This window comes from Hyperolius riggenbachi, chromosome 3, assembly GCF_040937935.1.
Source record: "Hyperolius riggenbachi isolate aHypRig1 chromosome 3, aHypRig1.pri, whole genome shotgun sequence".
NCBI lineage: Eukaryota > Metazoa > Chordata > Amphibia > Anura > Hyperoliidae > Hyperolius > Hyperolius riggenbachi.
Window position 1 is genome coordinate 258580618 of NC_090648.1, and position 19397 is coordinate 258600014.

Below are 19397 nucleotides of genomic sequence, written 5' to 3' on the forward strand. Positions count from 1 at the left end.
AGCTACTGTACATAAAGGCGAGAGGGGAGGCAAAGAAGAATGTGACAAAGAAAGCATGGTGAAAAAAAACCCCAAAATGTGGAAAACAGAGTTTAATAAGGTTGAAAGAACTATGGCAGCGAGTATGGATATAGTATGGAAAGCAGTATTAATGAGAGAGTGAAGGCATGAAGAAAAGATTGGTGTATATATATATAACTGTTTTGGTAAATTTTGCTTTGGTAATCAATAATAAAGATTAATGGCAAACAATGATGTGAACAGTGACCCAATACAGCAAAGGGAGTTTTGGCGAAACTAACTTAAATGCCCATTGAGTTTGAAATAGTTTTAAAAAGATACACAGCGGGTAATTTACTGAAGTAGTGCAGAAAATTCACACTGCATGCATCTCGAATAGATTGGAAAAGCGTGTAAATTTTCCTAATCAGAAGGGCTCCATGATTATCATAGTATTCACAGTGCACTTTTCACATGGCTGCGATTCGAATTGTCACCAAAACCCAAACGTAGTGCATGCAGCAGTTTTCCTGCATTTGCAGTTTGGTTAAATCAATGAGTGCCTAGAAAATAGCACAATAGCTTTATGTAAATACTATACTCCAACTTAGTCATTACTTAAATCCTGAGCATGCTGTCTATGTAAAAGCCATTAGACTCTTACACACAGACATTTCCAGCACAGGCATACTTAGTAGGAACAGTGCTGACACAAATCTCAAATACATAGTTACACCAGGCTAGGGGCACCCTACAGCCCCAGGAAAACGTGTGGACTGAGGGGCATAGATAGCTGTAATGATTGCAGTGGGTAATAGCATAGGACTGATCTAGCAAAATATATGTGAATCTTCTGGAAATAAGTGCTCCTCTAGCAGTGGGAGAACACAATTGCTGGCTGTGCTATTTAGAGACCCTAGTCTTTCTAGGTGACTGCCTCCACCTCTGAGTGTTGGCTCAAGTAATCCATAAGCATAAAGAAAGTTTTTTATTTTTTTATTTTCACATTTTTTTGTGTAATGGAAGCTCAACTTATCTTCTTGTGCAGAGGGGGAAATGAAGAGGTCTGTGGTATAAAGGCCAGCAAACACTAGTTGGCAGTACGTCAATATACAAAGTTTAATTGGCAATATTTTAATGAAAGAATGTGGATGTAACCATATTTTCTATTCTGTTTTTGTTCAGCATAACATGTGGCTGTAGGAAAGTTGTATTGTGCAGTCCGTCACAATAGCCTAAAAATACTACATCCCGCCGGCAGAAGTAGTGATGGCTCCACTGAACGCGGTGTGGCGGCGTGACTACGCACGAATAACTGTGTGTTGTCCACATTTCACCTGGAAGTGAGGCATACTTTCATTGAAAAGTATGGCTCACTGTTTGCTTGCAAAATTTGATGTAAATTTAGGCATGTGCTACATTTGGTCTATTCACGTGCTACATACATTTGTCTAGAATTTGTATTAACGCATAGGTATTGGCATATACAAAATTAGGTGGTGCTGCAGACATAAGATTACCTCAGTGTGCAGCTTACATTTGCTGAAATACCTATGCAGATCTGACTGATCTAGTGAGGCAGTCCCATCTTTTTCAGATAAATGTCACCTTCTGAAAGGCAGACTGAATAAAAAGATATCTACCTTACTGTTGCTGAAATCCTTTTTCAGAAATAACTAGTTGATTTTGAGATGCAGTTTATTACTGTTTACTATAAGGCTTTATTCTCATTATGTGCACTTAGTGTCAATTGGCCCTTATCGCTGTCCTTCTGTACAACGTTCAACCAAAGCGCTAGATTGTCGTCTGATTTAAGTATGTTGGATGACAATCGGGCATGTGTACGCATGTCAAACAACTAAATGAGCGACTGATGAGCGGTGGTTTGCCAGATCCATCGGGTGGATCAACTCACCACTGTTGAGCGGATATCATGCATTTGGCCACATGTGTACAAAGTAGTTTGAACGACATACTTGTTTTGAATGCGGCCATGTTGTTCAGGCCGTCATTTTGCTTGCATGTGCAGTATGTAAATGAGTTACTTGTTCAGTTGGTTGGTGCGTGGAAAATAAGTCGTGTTGTAGTGTTGGTCATGTCGTGGTGTTGGACGTGCACTTTGTTGGATGTGTGTACAAGCCTTAAAGGAAGACAAATACGGTACCTCCTGTCTGCAGCCTTTATCTTCTATGTTAATGGTGTACTCTGCCCCTGATCCCTTCTGCACTGAGAAAGAAATTTGGTGAAAACCATTTGAGACATATTTTCTCAGCCAAGAAATATAAATGAACATGTCTGAGACAAACATTCTTCATATAACAACCTGGGATCACGTTGCAATTTCCAGCCAAAAATTACCAAAACTATTGGTTGTGCAGGACGGAAATATCTTACTTGAAAGGGGGCGGTCAAGTGTGCAGCAGTAGTGCGTTCAATTTCTAGACAACTGACAGACACGACAGACCCCTGCCGATCCCCCTCCATCTAAAATGTTCTTCCATGGGCTGTGCAGAGTGTATGCTCACTTATCTGCAAGTACGCTCCTTCTGTGTCTTTTTTTCTTCATCGTCGAGGTTGTGCCTGAGTAACCATGACCCAACAGTATGTATGGGCTCGTGTTACATAGGTTTCACCTGTACACTTTCACCGGTACAGGTGCCCCAGCGGCAATAGAGAGAGAACATAGGGGAGCACAAGCTGGTAGGTGATCCTACTGTCCACGGCCAACACTCTGCACAGCCTGGGGGAGGGGGGCCCATTTTAAATGTGGGAGACCGGGGGACTCAGCAAAAGGTAGTGGCTTCACAGATTTTCAATATATAAAAATCTGTGTGCAATGTGTGGCCATAATAGTTTTCAAATTTCACCTGAGGTCAATTCAGACCTTAGCAAAGGATGATGAAAAGTTTTTGAAAAATAGTATTTATGTGGTTGCAGTTGCAGCATATGTGTGTATGTACAAAAAAAGAAAAGATAACATTTCTTAATAAATCCAGGCTGTCTGGGACTAAAGCAAATCTGTAGCATTAAAAAAAAAAAAAAGCCTGATACATACCTATTGCGCCTTTCCTGTCCTCTCTCGGTCTCCTCATTCCAGCACTGTCCCCCAGTGCAGTTGCACTGCCCCAGGGAGCCATCAGAAGGCTTCGGGAGCCCAAGTGCTCATGCACAGTATGAACCCCTTCGCCTTTAGGAGAATTCTGGGACACAAGTGACCCTGAAGCATTCCAAGGGTCCAGAAGGTGTACTTCACCAGTTGTTCAAATGCATGGAATGAAGGAGCCCGCTCTGGAAAGAGGGGACCGAGAGAGGGCAGGGAAGGCTCAATAGGATCCCACAGCCTTCTCTCTTTAGGTAAGTATAACATTTTTATTTTGTTTTTGCTTCAGAAGTAAAGCAAAGAAAAAGAAATGATACAGTGTGTAGAAGTAACTGCAATCACACAGCTGCTGATTTCCTAACCTTTCAGCAATACAGACCGTTACTACCTAATGAACAATATTTAATAAATCTAGGCCAGTTTTTCAGGATTACGTATAATCTATTAATTTGGGGCTATGATAGAAAAACATAATATATGTCGATAGCAGTAGTTCCAGTTCTTTTATAAATTAAAAACAACCATTTTCATGTCAGTGCACAAAGAACCTTAGAATTTTTTGCTCTAGGAAATCATTTGATCATCCTGGCATAACGGGTGCTTCAGGCAGTCCAGCGATGGTCCTCTGTGCTTAGACAGCAGGCTAGAGGTTGGGTCAAAGGAAATCGGGAGACTTCAGACTATTCTATAAAAAATCATTATGCTGAGTTCAGATAGAGGAGGTCATTTCAGAAATATACGTCATGACACATTTTACACAATTCTAGGCTTTCATTTGTGTGAAATATTTTCATAACATACTTGGACTCAGGCCTGCATTTTTTTTCTTTTAATGCACATTGTGTGAAATCTGAAATTCAGAAAGATTTTTGCATTGAACAAACCATTTTTGGAGGTTGTTAGGGGGGATTTGTGAGGGGGGACTTACCAGCCTTTTAATCAGAGCACAGAGTTGACCCTGCCTCTCTCCTCTCTGTGCTTCCCAGGAGGGGACTCTATGCTGGGTGAGGTCAGGTGATGGCTAGGGATGGTCATTGAAAGGCAAATCATTCTGAGTTGATGCATGATTATACAAATTCTATATGAAAATTATGCAGCCTGAAAAGGGGCCAATTTAATTCCACCAAATTGGAATATGTTTGGTCTGCTTAAATACACAATTTACATTATCCTGCAACAACTTGGAATAATTTGCATCTCACTGACCATCCCTAGGGATGGCTGTGGGCAGGGGAGCAGACTCCCACTCTGTTGGCAGCTCTATACTTTGTGCATAGGCCTCTGAGTCACATTATAGACTCTTCCAAAACCTGAAATATGACAATTATGGGAGTAATGGCATGGTCTCCTCTCATATTTTATAAAAGTTGCATGAGAGGGAACTAGGACTTTAAACTATCAGAGGTCCTGGTTTAACTATAACCTGTATAAAAGGTTTATTTTCTTGTTTGCTAGGGTGTTGCTTTAGTGTAGTCATAGCTCATGTAATTTCAAGTTTCTGAACAACATCTTACTTCTTTCATAGCAATAGAGTTGCTATTCTAGGCTTTTTGTGGTTTCTATAAGGTTGAGACACTTATTGCATGTAATGATTATAGAAATGTGAATTATTGAGATCTTTTACACTTAGCATGACAGCTAATCAGAGATCAAAATATGACAGTGGAATAAATTCTTATATATTTCTGTTTAATTTTGACAGACGAACCAAACTCCTGGAGTTCACCCTCTGCCACCTCCCCAGGGCCGGAAGTAGGAGTTTCTCTTGAAGACATGATTGCACCATTATCTTCATCACATTCAGCCTTGCCCTCTGACCCTACTCACCAGATACACCCAGAGCCAGCATGGGATATCTACAGGGAACAAGATATGGGAAAACCAAAGGAGCTTACTGCAAATGGTCATAAAAAGAAACGGTTGGGTGAGTCAAGAGAGAGATCAGCAAGCCCGAAGAAAGTAGATAGGTCAAGGCGTGAAGATGGCTTCAAAAAAGAATTTCAAGATGGAAAACAGAAAAAGTCTGACAGTAGCAAGACCATTTCTGCTGGGAAAGGGACTGTGAAGAATGTTGGTGATGTGGGAGACTGTGGGTACTCTGCAGTCAGTGATAGTGCAAATCGGACCTCCAGGTCCACTGAAGCAAACAGAGAAGGGATTTTCTGTACTAAAGACCTATATAAGGATGCAACCAGTGAGAAAAAATCAGTGACTGCTCTTGAGCAGAGCAGGTCGGATTCAGGTGGGGTCTCAAAGGTGTACGGTAGCAATATATCCAGCTCTCGAGTGAATGCCATAGACCAAGAGGAGAAAGATGCTGAAGCTAAATGCAGTGAGATTCAAAAAGGGCATCCCCATACCAGTAACACCCGCAACACTGCACCTCGAAAAGCAACTGTTTCACCAGGACCGTGGAAAATTCCTGGCTCTGATAAGCTACCTAGCGGCCTGAAATCTGGCTCGTCAGCCATGAGCAGATAACTGAACATATGACTGTTCCCTTTTTCTTGTTTCACGTAGACTTGGAGCGTTTTTTTTTTTTCTTAGCTTCTGTCTCAGATAATTTAATTTTCTTTTATTTATTTTAATTTTCACATGCATATACCTACACAAACTCATTTGGGACCAGAAGCATATATTTTGTATCTCTGTAAGGTTGTGCACAATGTCTAACCAGTATAAAGAAGCAAGTACTTTCGATGCAAAAGCTGTACATCAGTACCTGGAGCTTACAGTTCCCTATCTCTGAGGTCCAGCAACCAGGAAGAACCAAAACAGCGGGGAGTGCACCAGGAGTCAACAGTGCAGTGTAGCTTTAGTATGTATGCGTATATATATATATATATATATATATATATATATATATATATATATATATATATATATAATTTTCCTTGTATGAAGGATTTGGGATCCACTCCAGTCTTGTCTGTAGCAAATCTTAGAGACAAAGAAAGAGCAATCACAAACTGGAACATCGCCTTAAATCAAAACTGCACTGAGTATGATGGAGTAAAATGAATTATGCCTTGTAATTCGACGATGGTATTGTAAATATATTGCTATCAACATATCTAGACAGGGGTTAAGGTATTTCTCTGAAGCTTTGAATCTGCACACCATAATGTGTCCAGTAGGAATCTATCTCCATTAACCTGCCTGATTCACACAGCAATGTACATTACGGTGTGTGCTGCCCATTACCATGGAGGGTTAGTGTGCTGATTGACGTGGCGCCATTTTTATTGCCATTTTGTGTGACTATCTCATATATCTAAACATTTCAAAGCAATGAAAACTGGAGTTAAATGTCTGCGCTTGCAAATGATCAAGTGTATGGTACGGTATACATGGTGGTTCTCACAAAACAAAAACTAAAATGTGCAAAAATTTCAGATGAGGACTAAATAAGTAGACGCAAATGAGTTTTGGACAGTAGTGGTGACAAATGAGAGACGGTCATGTCCCACACCATATTTCCCAGCATCCATAAGATATGTGCTAAATTACAAAGTTATTGATGCTTGGAAATATAGTACGAGTCCTGATTTATTGTATAGCATAGAAACTTTCAGATGATCTCTCATGATGCTGCATTGTGGGCAATACTAGCACCTTCTATTATCCATACCATTCACCTAGAGTTTTTTCTTTTTTCTGTGTAAAATCAGTGTGTGGGAGATGGCTAGACATGATGGAACAGTCCTCTTTCCTGAGGGCAACCAGCCCCGGGTACTCTTTGAATTTAAAAAACTATCAATGTCAGGAATTCAGGTTGTCAGTTACAACTAAGAAGACATAAAAAAGTAGTTTTTCTTTTTTTGCCTTATACTCCACCATACAAATATCTGGATTCTAATATCTCTATATGGAGGGAACTTATAAAATCGCAACTGCACTTTCAGAAGGATCGCTATATTTGTAATGCAACCAAGAACAGTTTATTGAGAAAGATATTTTCATGAAAGTATTATACCGAAATATCTAAGAGATGAAAAAGAAATTCTATATTAGCGGGATGTCTAAGGCAAGATGAGGGTACATTTATATTTCACACAACTAACAATGCTTTTCATCCCATGTGCAATTTTCATATAACTTACAAGTCTGTCGCTGATCTTTGTTATCATCTAGTTTGTTCTAATTCATGCATAAGATGTCTTTATGTTCTGTGTAAGCCTTGGAAGGAAGAGTGGGGGGGAATCAAAGCATTTGGATGCTAGCTTGAATTGAAGCTTTAGCTTTAAACACAAAAATCACCATCCCCAATGTTAAAGCACAAATACAGAGCATTTTACCAATTTCCATACCATTTCTTGCCTGTTAGTCATGTAGGGCCAACATTATTTCCTTGCTGAATCCACTTTGGAAAATGCTTCTGTAGTGAAGTGTGCGTCCCAGTATTGGAGTTTTTGTTTTCCAGGTGTCACTGATAACGAAGAAGCAGAGAAATGTGATCTATAACATATTATACTTGCATAAGCTCTATTTGGCAGAGTGTATTGCAATGTCCCATCATACAGTAACTGTATTAAGCAGCTAGATCTGATAACTTCTGTAGACAGCACGTCATCTGAACCCCATTCCAGACTATAATTCTGTGTAGTGTTAGCTGTGAATTTACCTTGTACAGCTGTATCTCTATAAATATAATTCCATGTATTAATAGTCACAGAAAGGCTGTAAGTGAGCAACTATTTTTATGAAATGCACCACTATGGTTAAATTAACTTTTACATAAATCTTGTTTACTGTATAATATTCTAAAACACTGTCAAATAAAATATATATCCAAAAATCTAAACACTGCTATTATTTTATGAATGGTCACAAGAATGTGGTTCTGAAGCGTTTTGGTAGTAATGTGTTCTCAGAATACATGGTTAATACACAAAGATGCAGTACATCAAATCAAGATATAATGTATTGTCACACCACAGCAGATTATAACAGTGCAGTGAAATGGAGTTTTGAAATGTCTTCTCTTACAATCTGAACATTTTAGCTTATCAGTGCTGTTTGCCCAGCAGATTTGACTAAATGTGAAACTTGTAACAGTGTGCCCAAGCTGAAGACCTGAAACTTCATTGTGTTTATGGCAGGTCAGAAATCACCTTCAGTTAGCCTATCCTCTGCAGACTAGACAGTGGAGAATAAGGATGATCAATGGGATGCAGATATTTCTGAGTTCATGCAGGTTTATGCAAATTGATGCAGCTTTAAATGAACCAATCGAAATCCCAACAGGGTGGAATTTGATTGATCCATTTTCAAGCTGAATACCTTTGCATACAAAATTTCTATAATCCTGCATCTACTCGGAATTATCTGCATCTTGTTAACCCTATTGGAATAGTAATGGCCCCCTAATAAGCTTTGGCAGAGGCGTACCTAGAGGGGTACAGGCATGGCTCGTGCAATGGGCGCCATGCCTGCCCCTGTTGTGCACCCCCATGTCTGTGCCTGTGCCTCCCTGTCACTCAGACTTCAGATAAGCCTAATTATTGTATCTGGGGAACATGGCTACTTAACTTTTGTATACAGGGCATGCTTAGCTTGGTGTTAGAAAAGAGGAAAGAGATGGAATAAGAGATATTTCCAAAAAAGTAACTTCAGCAATATTCTGAGCCAAAAAAACCTAGTCAACCATGACACATGTACACAAGAAAGGATGCTGTTTTTAGAGGGGAAGGAGGGGGCGCCATTTCAGTGGTTGCCATAGGCACTATATTACCCAGGTAAGCCCCTGAACTTTCGCTGATGATATGATGATTGTTGAACTGAAATTCTTCATTCAATTGTGGGTAGTTGCCATATTTATGCATCGCTCAATATATGACCATCATGAGTCTCATGTCTGCAAAAGTGTTCCACATCCTCTACACATGACCCTGCTTGGAGGATTAGTAATTAATTTATCCAACTGATGTTTATGCCCTTATACAGAGCTCAATATGCATATCTGTGCAGTGATGGATGTGTATGCCTGACAATGATCACAAGTCTTTACACCGCTTCAGCATTTGGTTAGGCATTTCAGCTGTCACATGGCAGGCTTTTATCGTTCCCAATCTCTAGTATTAGAATGACATAGCTGAATGGCGTTCTGCCCATAACGTCCTATCAGAAAGAGCATCATGAGAGTCTTTTGTTCTGGGCTGCAGACTCAGGCTGGCAACTTTACATCTGCCAGACATGATGTGTATGATAATACTTGTGGGCTGGGATGAGTTTCCACTAGCTGTTCCGAGGAGTTTTCATAGCACAGCAAATGTTATCGCTGCCAAGAAACATTCTGCTTTATTAGGTCAGCAGTGGTGGTAATGTGCCAAGCATACTGCAATAGTGACTTTCAGTTTTGTACATAAATGCAAACTAATCGCTCCTTGTTCAGCAATGTGTTTCATCCCTAATCCAGAACCCATCAGGTATATGAATGCATCTGAATGTGGCCTTAAGCAGCACGGTTACTTTTGGTATCATTCATTGCCTGAAACATTTGTTCATTTTGTTTCATATATAGATTCTGCTATTATGTTCTATTGTTTTACAAACCATTTCTGCACAGTAATGCTGCAGTTATCTCAACAGTTATTCACCATTAGTCTCAGTAGTATGCTATGTTTAAATGTGCTGTAATGTAATAGCCAGTTGTATAACGACCAATTAGCGAGCCTCATCTGGAAGGAAATGATCATGGCTTTTGAACAAAATTCATAATGTGGTGTGTGTCTTTACTCTAAAGCCAGGTAGGCACTTTGTTGGGCAGGCAACAGTTCATTATGGTCTCTTGAAAAGTCTCTTGATGAATAAACTGAAGAGGGAAAAGTACTGAGAGAACTTCTGCCTTACCCCAGGGAAAACAGAGCTTGGTGAGAACTGCTACATGACTCACTAATAGATCACAGATTGGTTAACAGTGATTTGCATATATACAGTCACAATACCAATTACTGGATTTCCAAAGGTATGCACTTATGTTAGATTTTAATAATGCAGCACCAATCTTGACTCGACCAATCAAAATCAGGAAATTCTCCAAGATTTCACGTTTATTTGCAGCGGGTTATATAGCACATACAGATCAGCACAACGTTTCACTTGATAAAGGGCTCCACGCCAAGCACTTGATAAAGGGCTCCACGCCCGAAAAGTTGTGCTGATCTGTATGTGCTATATAACTGCTGCAAATAAATGTGAAATCTTGGAGAATTTCCTGGTTTTGATTGGTCGAGTCAAGATTGGTGCTGCATTATTGGTTTTGATTTGGAGGCTTGATGGATCCTCATTCCTATCTGTGACTCCCAGCAAAAAAGTGTGTGTGACCAAGGCCCGCAGGTTATGTGTTTTATTGCTATGTTAGATTTTACCATCAACAAATTCTAGTGTGAACATAACTGCCGAATATTGCTGATGACATTGTTCGCAATGAGGGTGGTCAATGAGATGCAAATGTTTTATGAAAATATATGCAGCTTGAAAATTGACCAATCGCATTTCACTCTGGTGAGATTTTAATGGTCTGTTTTTAAGCTGCATAAATTTGCATATAACATTTGTGTATTCCTGCATCAACTCAGAACTACTTGCATCTTATTGACCCTGCCTATTGGTGATCATTTCCATGGATTCCTAACAACTAATGCTAACAGTCATTTCACAGGACTGATATTGAAAGTGCGCATGTAGCTTTGCATCCACTGAGCCTCTTGGAGCCTGCATTATTGAACCAATCTTTTTAAAAGTTCTGCAACCTGTGACTCCCAATCTGTTTCATGTTATTTTCGTATGATGCTCATGTATATTCACATCAGTAAATTCAAGCCCCATCTTTAAACTTGTCATTGTTTTATTTACTAAAAGCACCTGCCAATTCTAAACAGTCAAGATTTCCAAGCATTAGAAGTAATATTGGAGTGCTTGTGAGCTACTAGTGATCAGCAATTGTTTGTCAAAAACAAGAGTAATGTTTGTTAGAACATTTCCATCATAGATGGACTTTTTGTCGTTTTTTTTTTTTATTCTAACATTTAGCACCCCTTCTGCCTCTGCAAAGCACCGTTGTCTAACGTTAAAGGCAAGAGGCTCATCCCTAACCCTGGTGCCCGGGAGATGATGGGGGCTAATAGCATGATGGGAGCTAATGGTAAATCTACATAAGGGGCGATATCCAAATAGGGAACCCCAGAGATAAAGTGTGTTCTGTAATAGAGTAGTAACAGGCTCAATAAAATGTGGTCCTTGGGAAGGAGACGGGTGTTATCACATTTTATTGAGCCTGTTACTACTCTATTACAGAGTGCACTTTATCTCTGGTGTTCCCTATTTGGATATGGCGCCTTATGTAAGTTTTTTACTCTTTATGTTTTTATGTGTTTTACTAGCATTAAACAGTCTGCACTTAGACCGGTCTATTATGCTTGCTTTCATTCTCTACTGTTATCCTGACCTGAGAATTATCTAATGGGAGACTGCATCTACCTTATGAGGATTCTGAGGATATCTACACTTGCCAGCTGGAGACTTGGAGGATATCTTGGTAGAGCCATATATAGCCTTGTAACTCGGGCTATTGTGGGCTGGTAAGCCTTTAATTTACTTGATACTGGTGACTGGTCACTGATGAGTATTTCATTATCTTATATATGAACTTTAAGCGCTGAATGTTTTTTACAATTTGAGATTTGCGACTTTGGACAGACCTACTACATGAGCAGCTTTTAGAAATGTAGGCAGGCGCTGGTTTTACATTGTTCTAATCGTAAGTATAGAACACCCCTTTTATAATGCAGCCCCGAGATCTAGACCCCCTCACATTAGTATCTTAATATCATTACAATAAATAATTTTACGTGTAAAAAAGGACACATTAACACCTTGAGAAAAAATACTTAAAATATCCCCTGTTGTAATTTAGGTTATGGTTCCCCAACCCTGTCCTCAAGGCCCACCTTTTTGCAGACAACCACAAACATTCACAGGTGAGGTAATTAGTGTTTCAGCGAAACTGATTAACTACCTGTGTGGATTTCCACAAAACATGCACTGTTGATGGGCCTTGAGGACAGGGTTGGGGAACACTGATTCTAGAGCTACGTACACACATGCGACAACGATCGTTTGTTGTGAACGACGAACGAACTTTTAATTTAAAAAATAACTTTACTTAGGTCATTATTTTGTCAAAATGTGTAACGATCTGATCGTTAGAACGAACGTTACATCACGTAAAGCAACTATTGCGCTTGCGCATAAAAATGAAAAGTTCCATGGAGAAATAGCGAAATGCACATGTCAAGCCTAGTACGAACGACCATTTCCAACAATGTACTACTTTTGCAAACGATCGTCGTTGGAAAAAATCCGCCAAGCTAGATCGTTCATTTTAAACGATCTAGCTCGTCCGTCGTTAGACTTAATGGTCGTTGGCTGCTTTTTTTTAAACCACCGTCATTTAAAACGATCGGGGAACGATTGTTTCAAATGACTATAGTCGTATGTGTATACACACCTTTCATATGAACTTTTCCACCACAGTAATCTCCTGGAGTCTTTAATAAATCTTGATTAGAGATTCTTTGACACCTATCCACTCCACTGCCACAATGCCACTTAGGACAAAAGCTCTGGCATCAGTATCTTTGAATTCTTTTTCAGGCTTCCCTTTGGTCCATTAACCTCCTTGCCGGGTAACACGCACAGGAGGATTGCTCTGGCCCTGCTAGGCCGATTTTCGCAATTTTTTTTCCTACACGCAGCTAGCACTTTGCTAGCTGCGTGTGGTACGCGATCGCCGCCGCTACCCGCCGATTCGCCGCTACCCGCCGAGCCCCCCCCCCCCAGACCCCTGCGCAGCCTGGCCAATTAGTGCCAGGCAGCGCTGAGGGGTGGATCGGGATTCCCTCTGACGTTCCGACGTCGGTGACGTCATCCCGCCCCGTCACCATGGCGACCGGGGACGCCCAGTAGGAAATCCCGTTCTGGCTGGGGGGATGCCGCTGCTCAGCGGCTATCATGTAGCTAGCGCTAGGCTAGCTACATGATTTAAAAAAAAAAAAAAAAAAAGTGCTGCGCTGCCCCCTTGCCGCGAGAATTAAACCGGCAAGGGGGTTAATTTGGGCCAGTGAGACATTGGATAAATGATAATCCTTAGGGGAAAATGAAAGGATACTCATGCTGGGTCTCAAATCCCCAGTCACTGTTGATGCAGTGTGGAATTGTGTTGGATGTATCCAGTAATAAGCACTAAAGTGATGTTGTTTTTATGTTTAACTGCTTGTGGAAATTTGACAAGGGCATACACTCCTATACTCATTTCCCTTAGAGGGGACAGACTCATTAAAGGGAGTCTGCCATAAGTCCTCACCCTCAAAAACCCATGCTATTATCTCCACCTCCTCCTAGGCACTAGAGGTGCAGATGAGCTGCTTGTCCATAATTAGACAAAGGTGCTTTGTAAAAAGGGGAGTTCTACCCATGACTTGAAGAGCACCCTCCAATGTAAAAGGGATATGAAGGCTGTCATCTTCATTCTCTCATAAACAGTACCAGTTGCCTGACATCTGTGCTGATGACCTGTCTCTAATGCTTTTATTCACTGGCCCAGAATAAGCTTGCAGATCAGATGCTTTGATTCTGGAATGACTCCACTGGCTGCATGCTTGTTGCAGGTGTGGGACTCAAAAACAACTAAAGCCAAAGGCTCATGACAGCCAGGCAATTTGCATTGTTTATATGGGAATTAAGATGGCAGCCTCCCCATTCTTCTCACTTCAGGTTCCTTTAGGCCCTGTTCACATTGGAAATTACAAAACACAATTGCAATTTTGTATTGCAATTTTCTGGGATTGCACTTTGCAATTCTCATTTTGACGAGTCAGAATTGCATAGGAATTGCCCGGAAAAGGCTGCATGCTGCATGTTTGCAATGTGGTGCAAATGCAATTGTGCCTTTGTGGCCGATATAAGCCTTCATGGGAGATAAGGTATTAAAAAAAGGTTTGAAGGGACAAACACTGTCTATTTTGTAATTTTTCAAGTGGATAATAATCTTATAAATTATAACTACCGTATATTAGAAATAGTGAAGCCACAGGCAACAAGTGATGTGTGTGGTTTGCTAATTATAGTCCACTAAAAGTAATAGAAATTGTTCAACAATATGCCTTTAAAGCAGCATTCTAATGCCAGTGGCCACTGTTTAAATGCACGGGGAACATACTTTTTTTAATATCTTCATTGCATCATTCATTTATCAATTCAACAAACAAAACTGAACAATAAAGGTTTATATGTGCAAGGCAAATGTATTTATTTTTCTTGCAATTGAATCATGACTGATTTATATGTTTAAATGCTCTCTTCATGTGTAAATGTTATTGTAAAATGTCATTGTAAATGGCCTTGGTGGCCAAGGCAAGAGCTCTTTCCAAGGTATGAAGTCCACACAGAGGGAATCTTTGTTCTCCATCCTGCCAGATCTGTGAGACGTTGATCTACTTGCTGAGCTATGTAAGTAAACAGATTTCAATGTTTCTTTACACACTCTTATTTCTCTGTTTTTGCCATTGTCCTTTTGTGCTCATTCAGGTGAGCTGGCATAATACACAGGATGAGGAAACACAGGTGAAATGCAAGTGCTGGCTTTACCTTTTAGCCTTGCTGCATTTCTTTCATCATCTTTATCTATACTAAACACTGCACAGGGCGGCATTACAAATCAATAAGACCTGGCTGGGACACACTAGCAGCCTTTTCTAAGCACTTGTGATTTGAAAAGCTCATGCAATGCAATGCTATGGGTGATTTTTATAAAATCACATCACTAAAGTGGGATCACACCCATAGAATTACATTAGCAAGTGCTTTACAAATCACAAGCGCATAGAAGAAAAAATGCTGCTAGTGGCTCCCAGGCCTAAGAGAGGTGTGTGTGTGTGTGTGGGGGAGGGGGGGGGAGGGGGGGGGGTGAAGAGGCAGAGAATACACCCAGACATAAGCATTTTGAGCTCTGCTAAAGTCATACAATATTAAATTGGGAGTACAAAAAAGACCACTTTCAAATTGTATTTTTTCAAATATTTACTGTATATCATTGAGGAGGAAAGTGAGCAGAGTTTGAAATGCTTTGGTAAATAGCCGTTGCAGTTAAATAAACATATTTTTTCACAAATTAAATTAATAAATACACACAAGGTTTTTATCACATGGTTTTTAATATATTTACTAATGTGCTAGGAGGAACTTTTTACCAGAATGAATAATAGAATCAACCAAAATTGTCAATTGAACAATATTGCAACAATATTTACTTTTGTCTGCTACTGATGTCCTAGTAAACCTTATAGGAAGGCGGGCAGGAGATGTGTTCAGCAGGTGAATCGCTGGGACCTCTTCCTGTGTCATTTGTTACTCTGAATGACATGATGCAGGGAGCCAAGAGGTGGGAGGCATAATTGAATTGGCTGCTTCACTGGTATTGCATTACACATGGCAATTTTCACTCCTCCGTGAATACACTGAAGACTATCCAGATAATGGCTGCAGTGTAAAGCAGTTAAAAAAATATTTAAAAAAAATCCTTTTTTGGGACTATTGACAAATATGCTCCCATTTTGTGGCCTGCTGCTAGGCTCTGCATGGTCATGCTGTTCACATTGTTCCAGAAGTTTGTGGCACGGGATGTGGCTGATGAAAAGTGCACCTGATCATCTAGCTCATACATTTATAATCCTACATACAATAACATTTGTACTGCTCTTTTCTCCCATAGGACCCAAAGCGCATAGATATGTCTCAGACCAATACATAGTTGCAGGGCGTTAAAGAGGAAATAGTCAGGTGTTCGTAAGTGCCAGGCTAAATAGGTGGCTTTTCAATTTGAACGTCAACACTTTGAGGGAGATGTCCTGACTGAGTGTGGCAAGGAGTTCCAAAGTGCAGCGGCAGCATGACAGAAGTCTCTTTTTCCAACGGTTTATATAACAGCAAGATGTACCTGAGTTTTACACAACATTGGGAAAATAGTTGTGCCCAAAGCTCTAATTGCAGTGGACTACTAACGATTTGTTGTCTTTTGTATGATCTGGTCAGATCGGTTAAAATCTTAGCATGAACACTAAAGCTACTATGATTCAAAGGGCCAGTCTTCAAAACCAACAGCAACGGCTTTTTTTAAAAAAAACTTTCCTAGCGGTGTTTAGAGAACATTTACCTGAAATTGCCTTATCTTCTTTTATCTAAACAAGTATAATCAGGTGAACATCACAGCTCCCGCCAGACCCCCTGCCTGTACGGTCCAGGCTTTGTTACGGACTATTGATCACAGTAAATGTGTGAATGCAGTGAATGGGCTTTCAGAGAGCCTCTATCGAACACCTAATTCTTCAGACTGCTTTAGTAATAAAAATGTTCTCATGATGACAAATTCTATTTTGAGAGTAAAATAGAGAAGCACTCCCATTGTCTTTATAACTGAAACTAATGAACAGAATAGAAGCATGTCTCACAAGATACTTAGCAGTACCTGTAAGGGCCCGTTTCCACTTGTGCGTTGCAGATTCACATTAACGAAATTGCATGCGGATGCGAATTCGCATGCGGTTATATGCAAATTTTCATGCGAATTCGCATCCGATTTCGCATGGATTACTATGTCAGTGCCTCTGTGCTTTTCTATTGGTTCCATGCGAACATTCGCATACCAAAAACACATCAAAATGTCCTATTAAATACATTGTATGCGAATCGCATAGCGTTATGCGAATTCTGATGGCTCTGCTGTGCAGATTTTTTCTGCACAAAAAAGGCAAAAAAATCCTGACAAGTGGAAAAAGTGCCATCCACTTGTATTGCCCATGCGAATTCACATGCGTAAAACAAATGCAAATTTGTGATAGTGGAAACGGGCCGTTAGTGTTCCACATTGCACCGGGAGCCCTTAGTCTGGACACACACCTCTGATACCCCTCTCTGTTGTTCCCAGTCATCCCTTATTCAAAGCTTACTTTCATGTAGGCATATCTCATCAATTCATGAATGATTGCATATTTATGCTTAAATGTTTTAATATAGAATGACAGCCAAAACATTTTTCACTTTGAACAGTGTCACGTTTTTCCTAGCTTTGGTTTAAAGAGACTCTGAAGCGAGAATAAATATCGCTTCAGAGCTCATAGTTAGCAGGGGCATGTGTGTCCCTGCTAAACCGCCGCTATCGCGCCGCTAAACAGGGGTCCCTTACCTCACAAATCCCCTCTGAGCAGTCGGGATCTCTTCCTGGTTGAGGCAGGGCTAACCGCCGCAGCCCTGCCCCACGCGCGTCTGTCAGCGCGTATCTCTGCCTCTCCCCCGCCCCTCTCAGTATTCCTTCACTGAGAGGGGCAGGGGAGAGGCGGCGATGCGCCGCTGATAGACGCGACTAGAGGCAGGGCTGCAGCCGTTAGCCCTGCCTCTAAGAGCAGCAAAATCTACGACCAATTTGGTCGTTGACTTTGCGGGGGGGGTTGGGGGTGAAGGGACCCCCATTTAGCCGCGGGATAGCGGCATTTGCTAACTATGAGCTCTGAAGCGAGAGTTATTCTCGCTTCAGTGTCTCTTTAAGCCTGTCTAGCCTTAAAATATTTCCCTAGTACAATGTATGGCACCAATATTTTATTTGGAAATAAAGGTGCATTTTTTCAGTTTTGCATCAATCACTAATTACAAGCAGAAGGCTTGGATTGAAGAGAAGCCATAAAGCGGGATGTTTTCCATATTCGAAAAAAGTGTGATATGTAGCTATGCATTTTTCCTTGATATGCGTCACATCAGTGGCATAAGACCACTGACCCTGCCAGGTTAACGGGGGCCAAGAGTAGGGCCTCAAGCTTAACCAACTTAGGTGTAAGTTTTCCCATATACGGTGCGTAAAATGGCTAGTTGGGCTGCCTTATAATAAGTATAGTGAAGTGCAGTGCAGTACTGAGGGTCCCCCCATCTGTTTTATAACAATGGAGAACCATCTGCGATATGCGTGGGTGCTTACTTTCCCTCTTTTTGGAGTAAGGAGATATCACACTTTTTAATTGATACTAGTAGTACTCAGAAGATGTAAAGAATCTTGGGGAGTACGGTCATTTTGATGGTGGTGTGTGGTGATCCATCCTGCCCAATACATTTTATAGGAGTATCATGATCTGAGCAGGGCAAACAGTTCCCGATATTAAGGTTCATATTTCCTTTTATATAGTTGGGTATAGTAATTTGTAAGTTTGACTCCAAGGTATTGAGTGAAGTGGTCACGATGCTGAAACTTGTGTACATTGGATATTGCAAGGGCCTGAATCCTCGGGAAGTTACAATACATGGCCTCTGATTTCTCATAATTGATTCTCAGACCTGACAGCCCTCCAAAGTATTTCAGAGCCTTCATAAGGTTAGGGATAGAGACATGAGGGCTGGTTAGGGTCAACAAGATGCCATCGGTGAAGAGACTCAATGTCTCGGGACAGTGACCCGGAGGACTGCTGGGAGCAGCATCCTTGTCTCGCTAGTTGCGTGCACGTGTCCTCACTCCATTCATCCTGGTGGTGGGGGGGCATGGCCACACTACTGGCCTGAAGGTGAGGCTATTTAAACCTTGACCTATCACCATTCTGTCCTGTTCAATCGCCAAAAACTGCTGTGGCGTTCTTCCATGCCGTCCTTTAGCTTGCTATTGTGTTTCCTGCCTGTCAGTCAGTCAGCTCTGTAATGCCAGTCAGTCTGTCCTGTCACGTCTGTCTCCCGTCACCCCAGTCTACCTTATCTTATCTGTCAGTGCAGCCCAATCTGTTCCTTCCAGGCTGACCCTTCCAGTACCTCTGTACTTATCCTTTTTTGTAGTAGATACAGAGGCGCCAGCAGAATTGGGGGACCTGGGTGCACCTATCTGCACAACCTCGGAGTTACTCCTGCTCTTGTATTTGCCTGAGGAAGCGGGCTTGCATAATTTTATGTGGAGTACTGATTAAATACATATTTTTCTGGATACCATGTATGGTGGTTGTGTCATATATATTAGGGAGACGGATCCACCCCGGTCCCCCAATTTTTTATTTGGTTTTAATAGACTACTAATTTGTATTCTGCTGGCGCCTCTGTAACCACTTGAGGACCTAGGGCTTTCTACCCCTTAAGGACCGGCCACTTTTTTTCCATTCAGACCACTGCAGCTTTCACGGTTTATTGCTCGCTCATACAACCTACCACCTAAATTAATTTTGGCTCCTTTTCTTGTCACTAATAAAGCTTTCTTTTGGTGCTATTTGATTGCTCC

General features: G+C 41.0%; 1 protein-coding gene across 13 annotated transcripts in view; it reads left to right on the plus strand.

The window, feature by feature from the left end:
- MAGI2 (membrane associated guanylate kinase, WW and PDZ domain containing 2) overlaps positions 1-7904 on the plus strand; it is a 1075940-nt gene extending 1068036 nt beyond the window's left edge. For 9 of the 13 annotated variants that reach the window (XM_068276192.1, XM_068276193.1, XM_068276196.1 and 6 more), the window contains one exon: positions 4803-7904. In XM_068276192.1, the coding sequence (XP_068132293.1) occupies positions 4803-5581 (779 nt within the window). In that variant the 3' untranslated portion in view covers positions 5582-7904. The remainder of the gene's footprint in view (positions 1-4802) is intronic. The other 4 variants (XM_068276199.1, XM_068276198.1, XM_068276200.1 and 1 more) reach the window with 2 other exon arrangements.
- The last annotated feature ends 11493 nt before the right edge of the window (positions 7905-19397 follow it).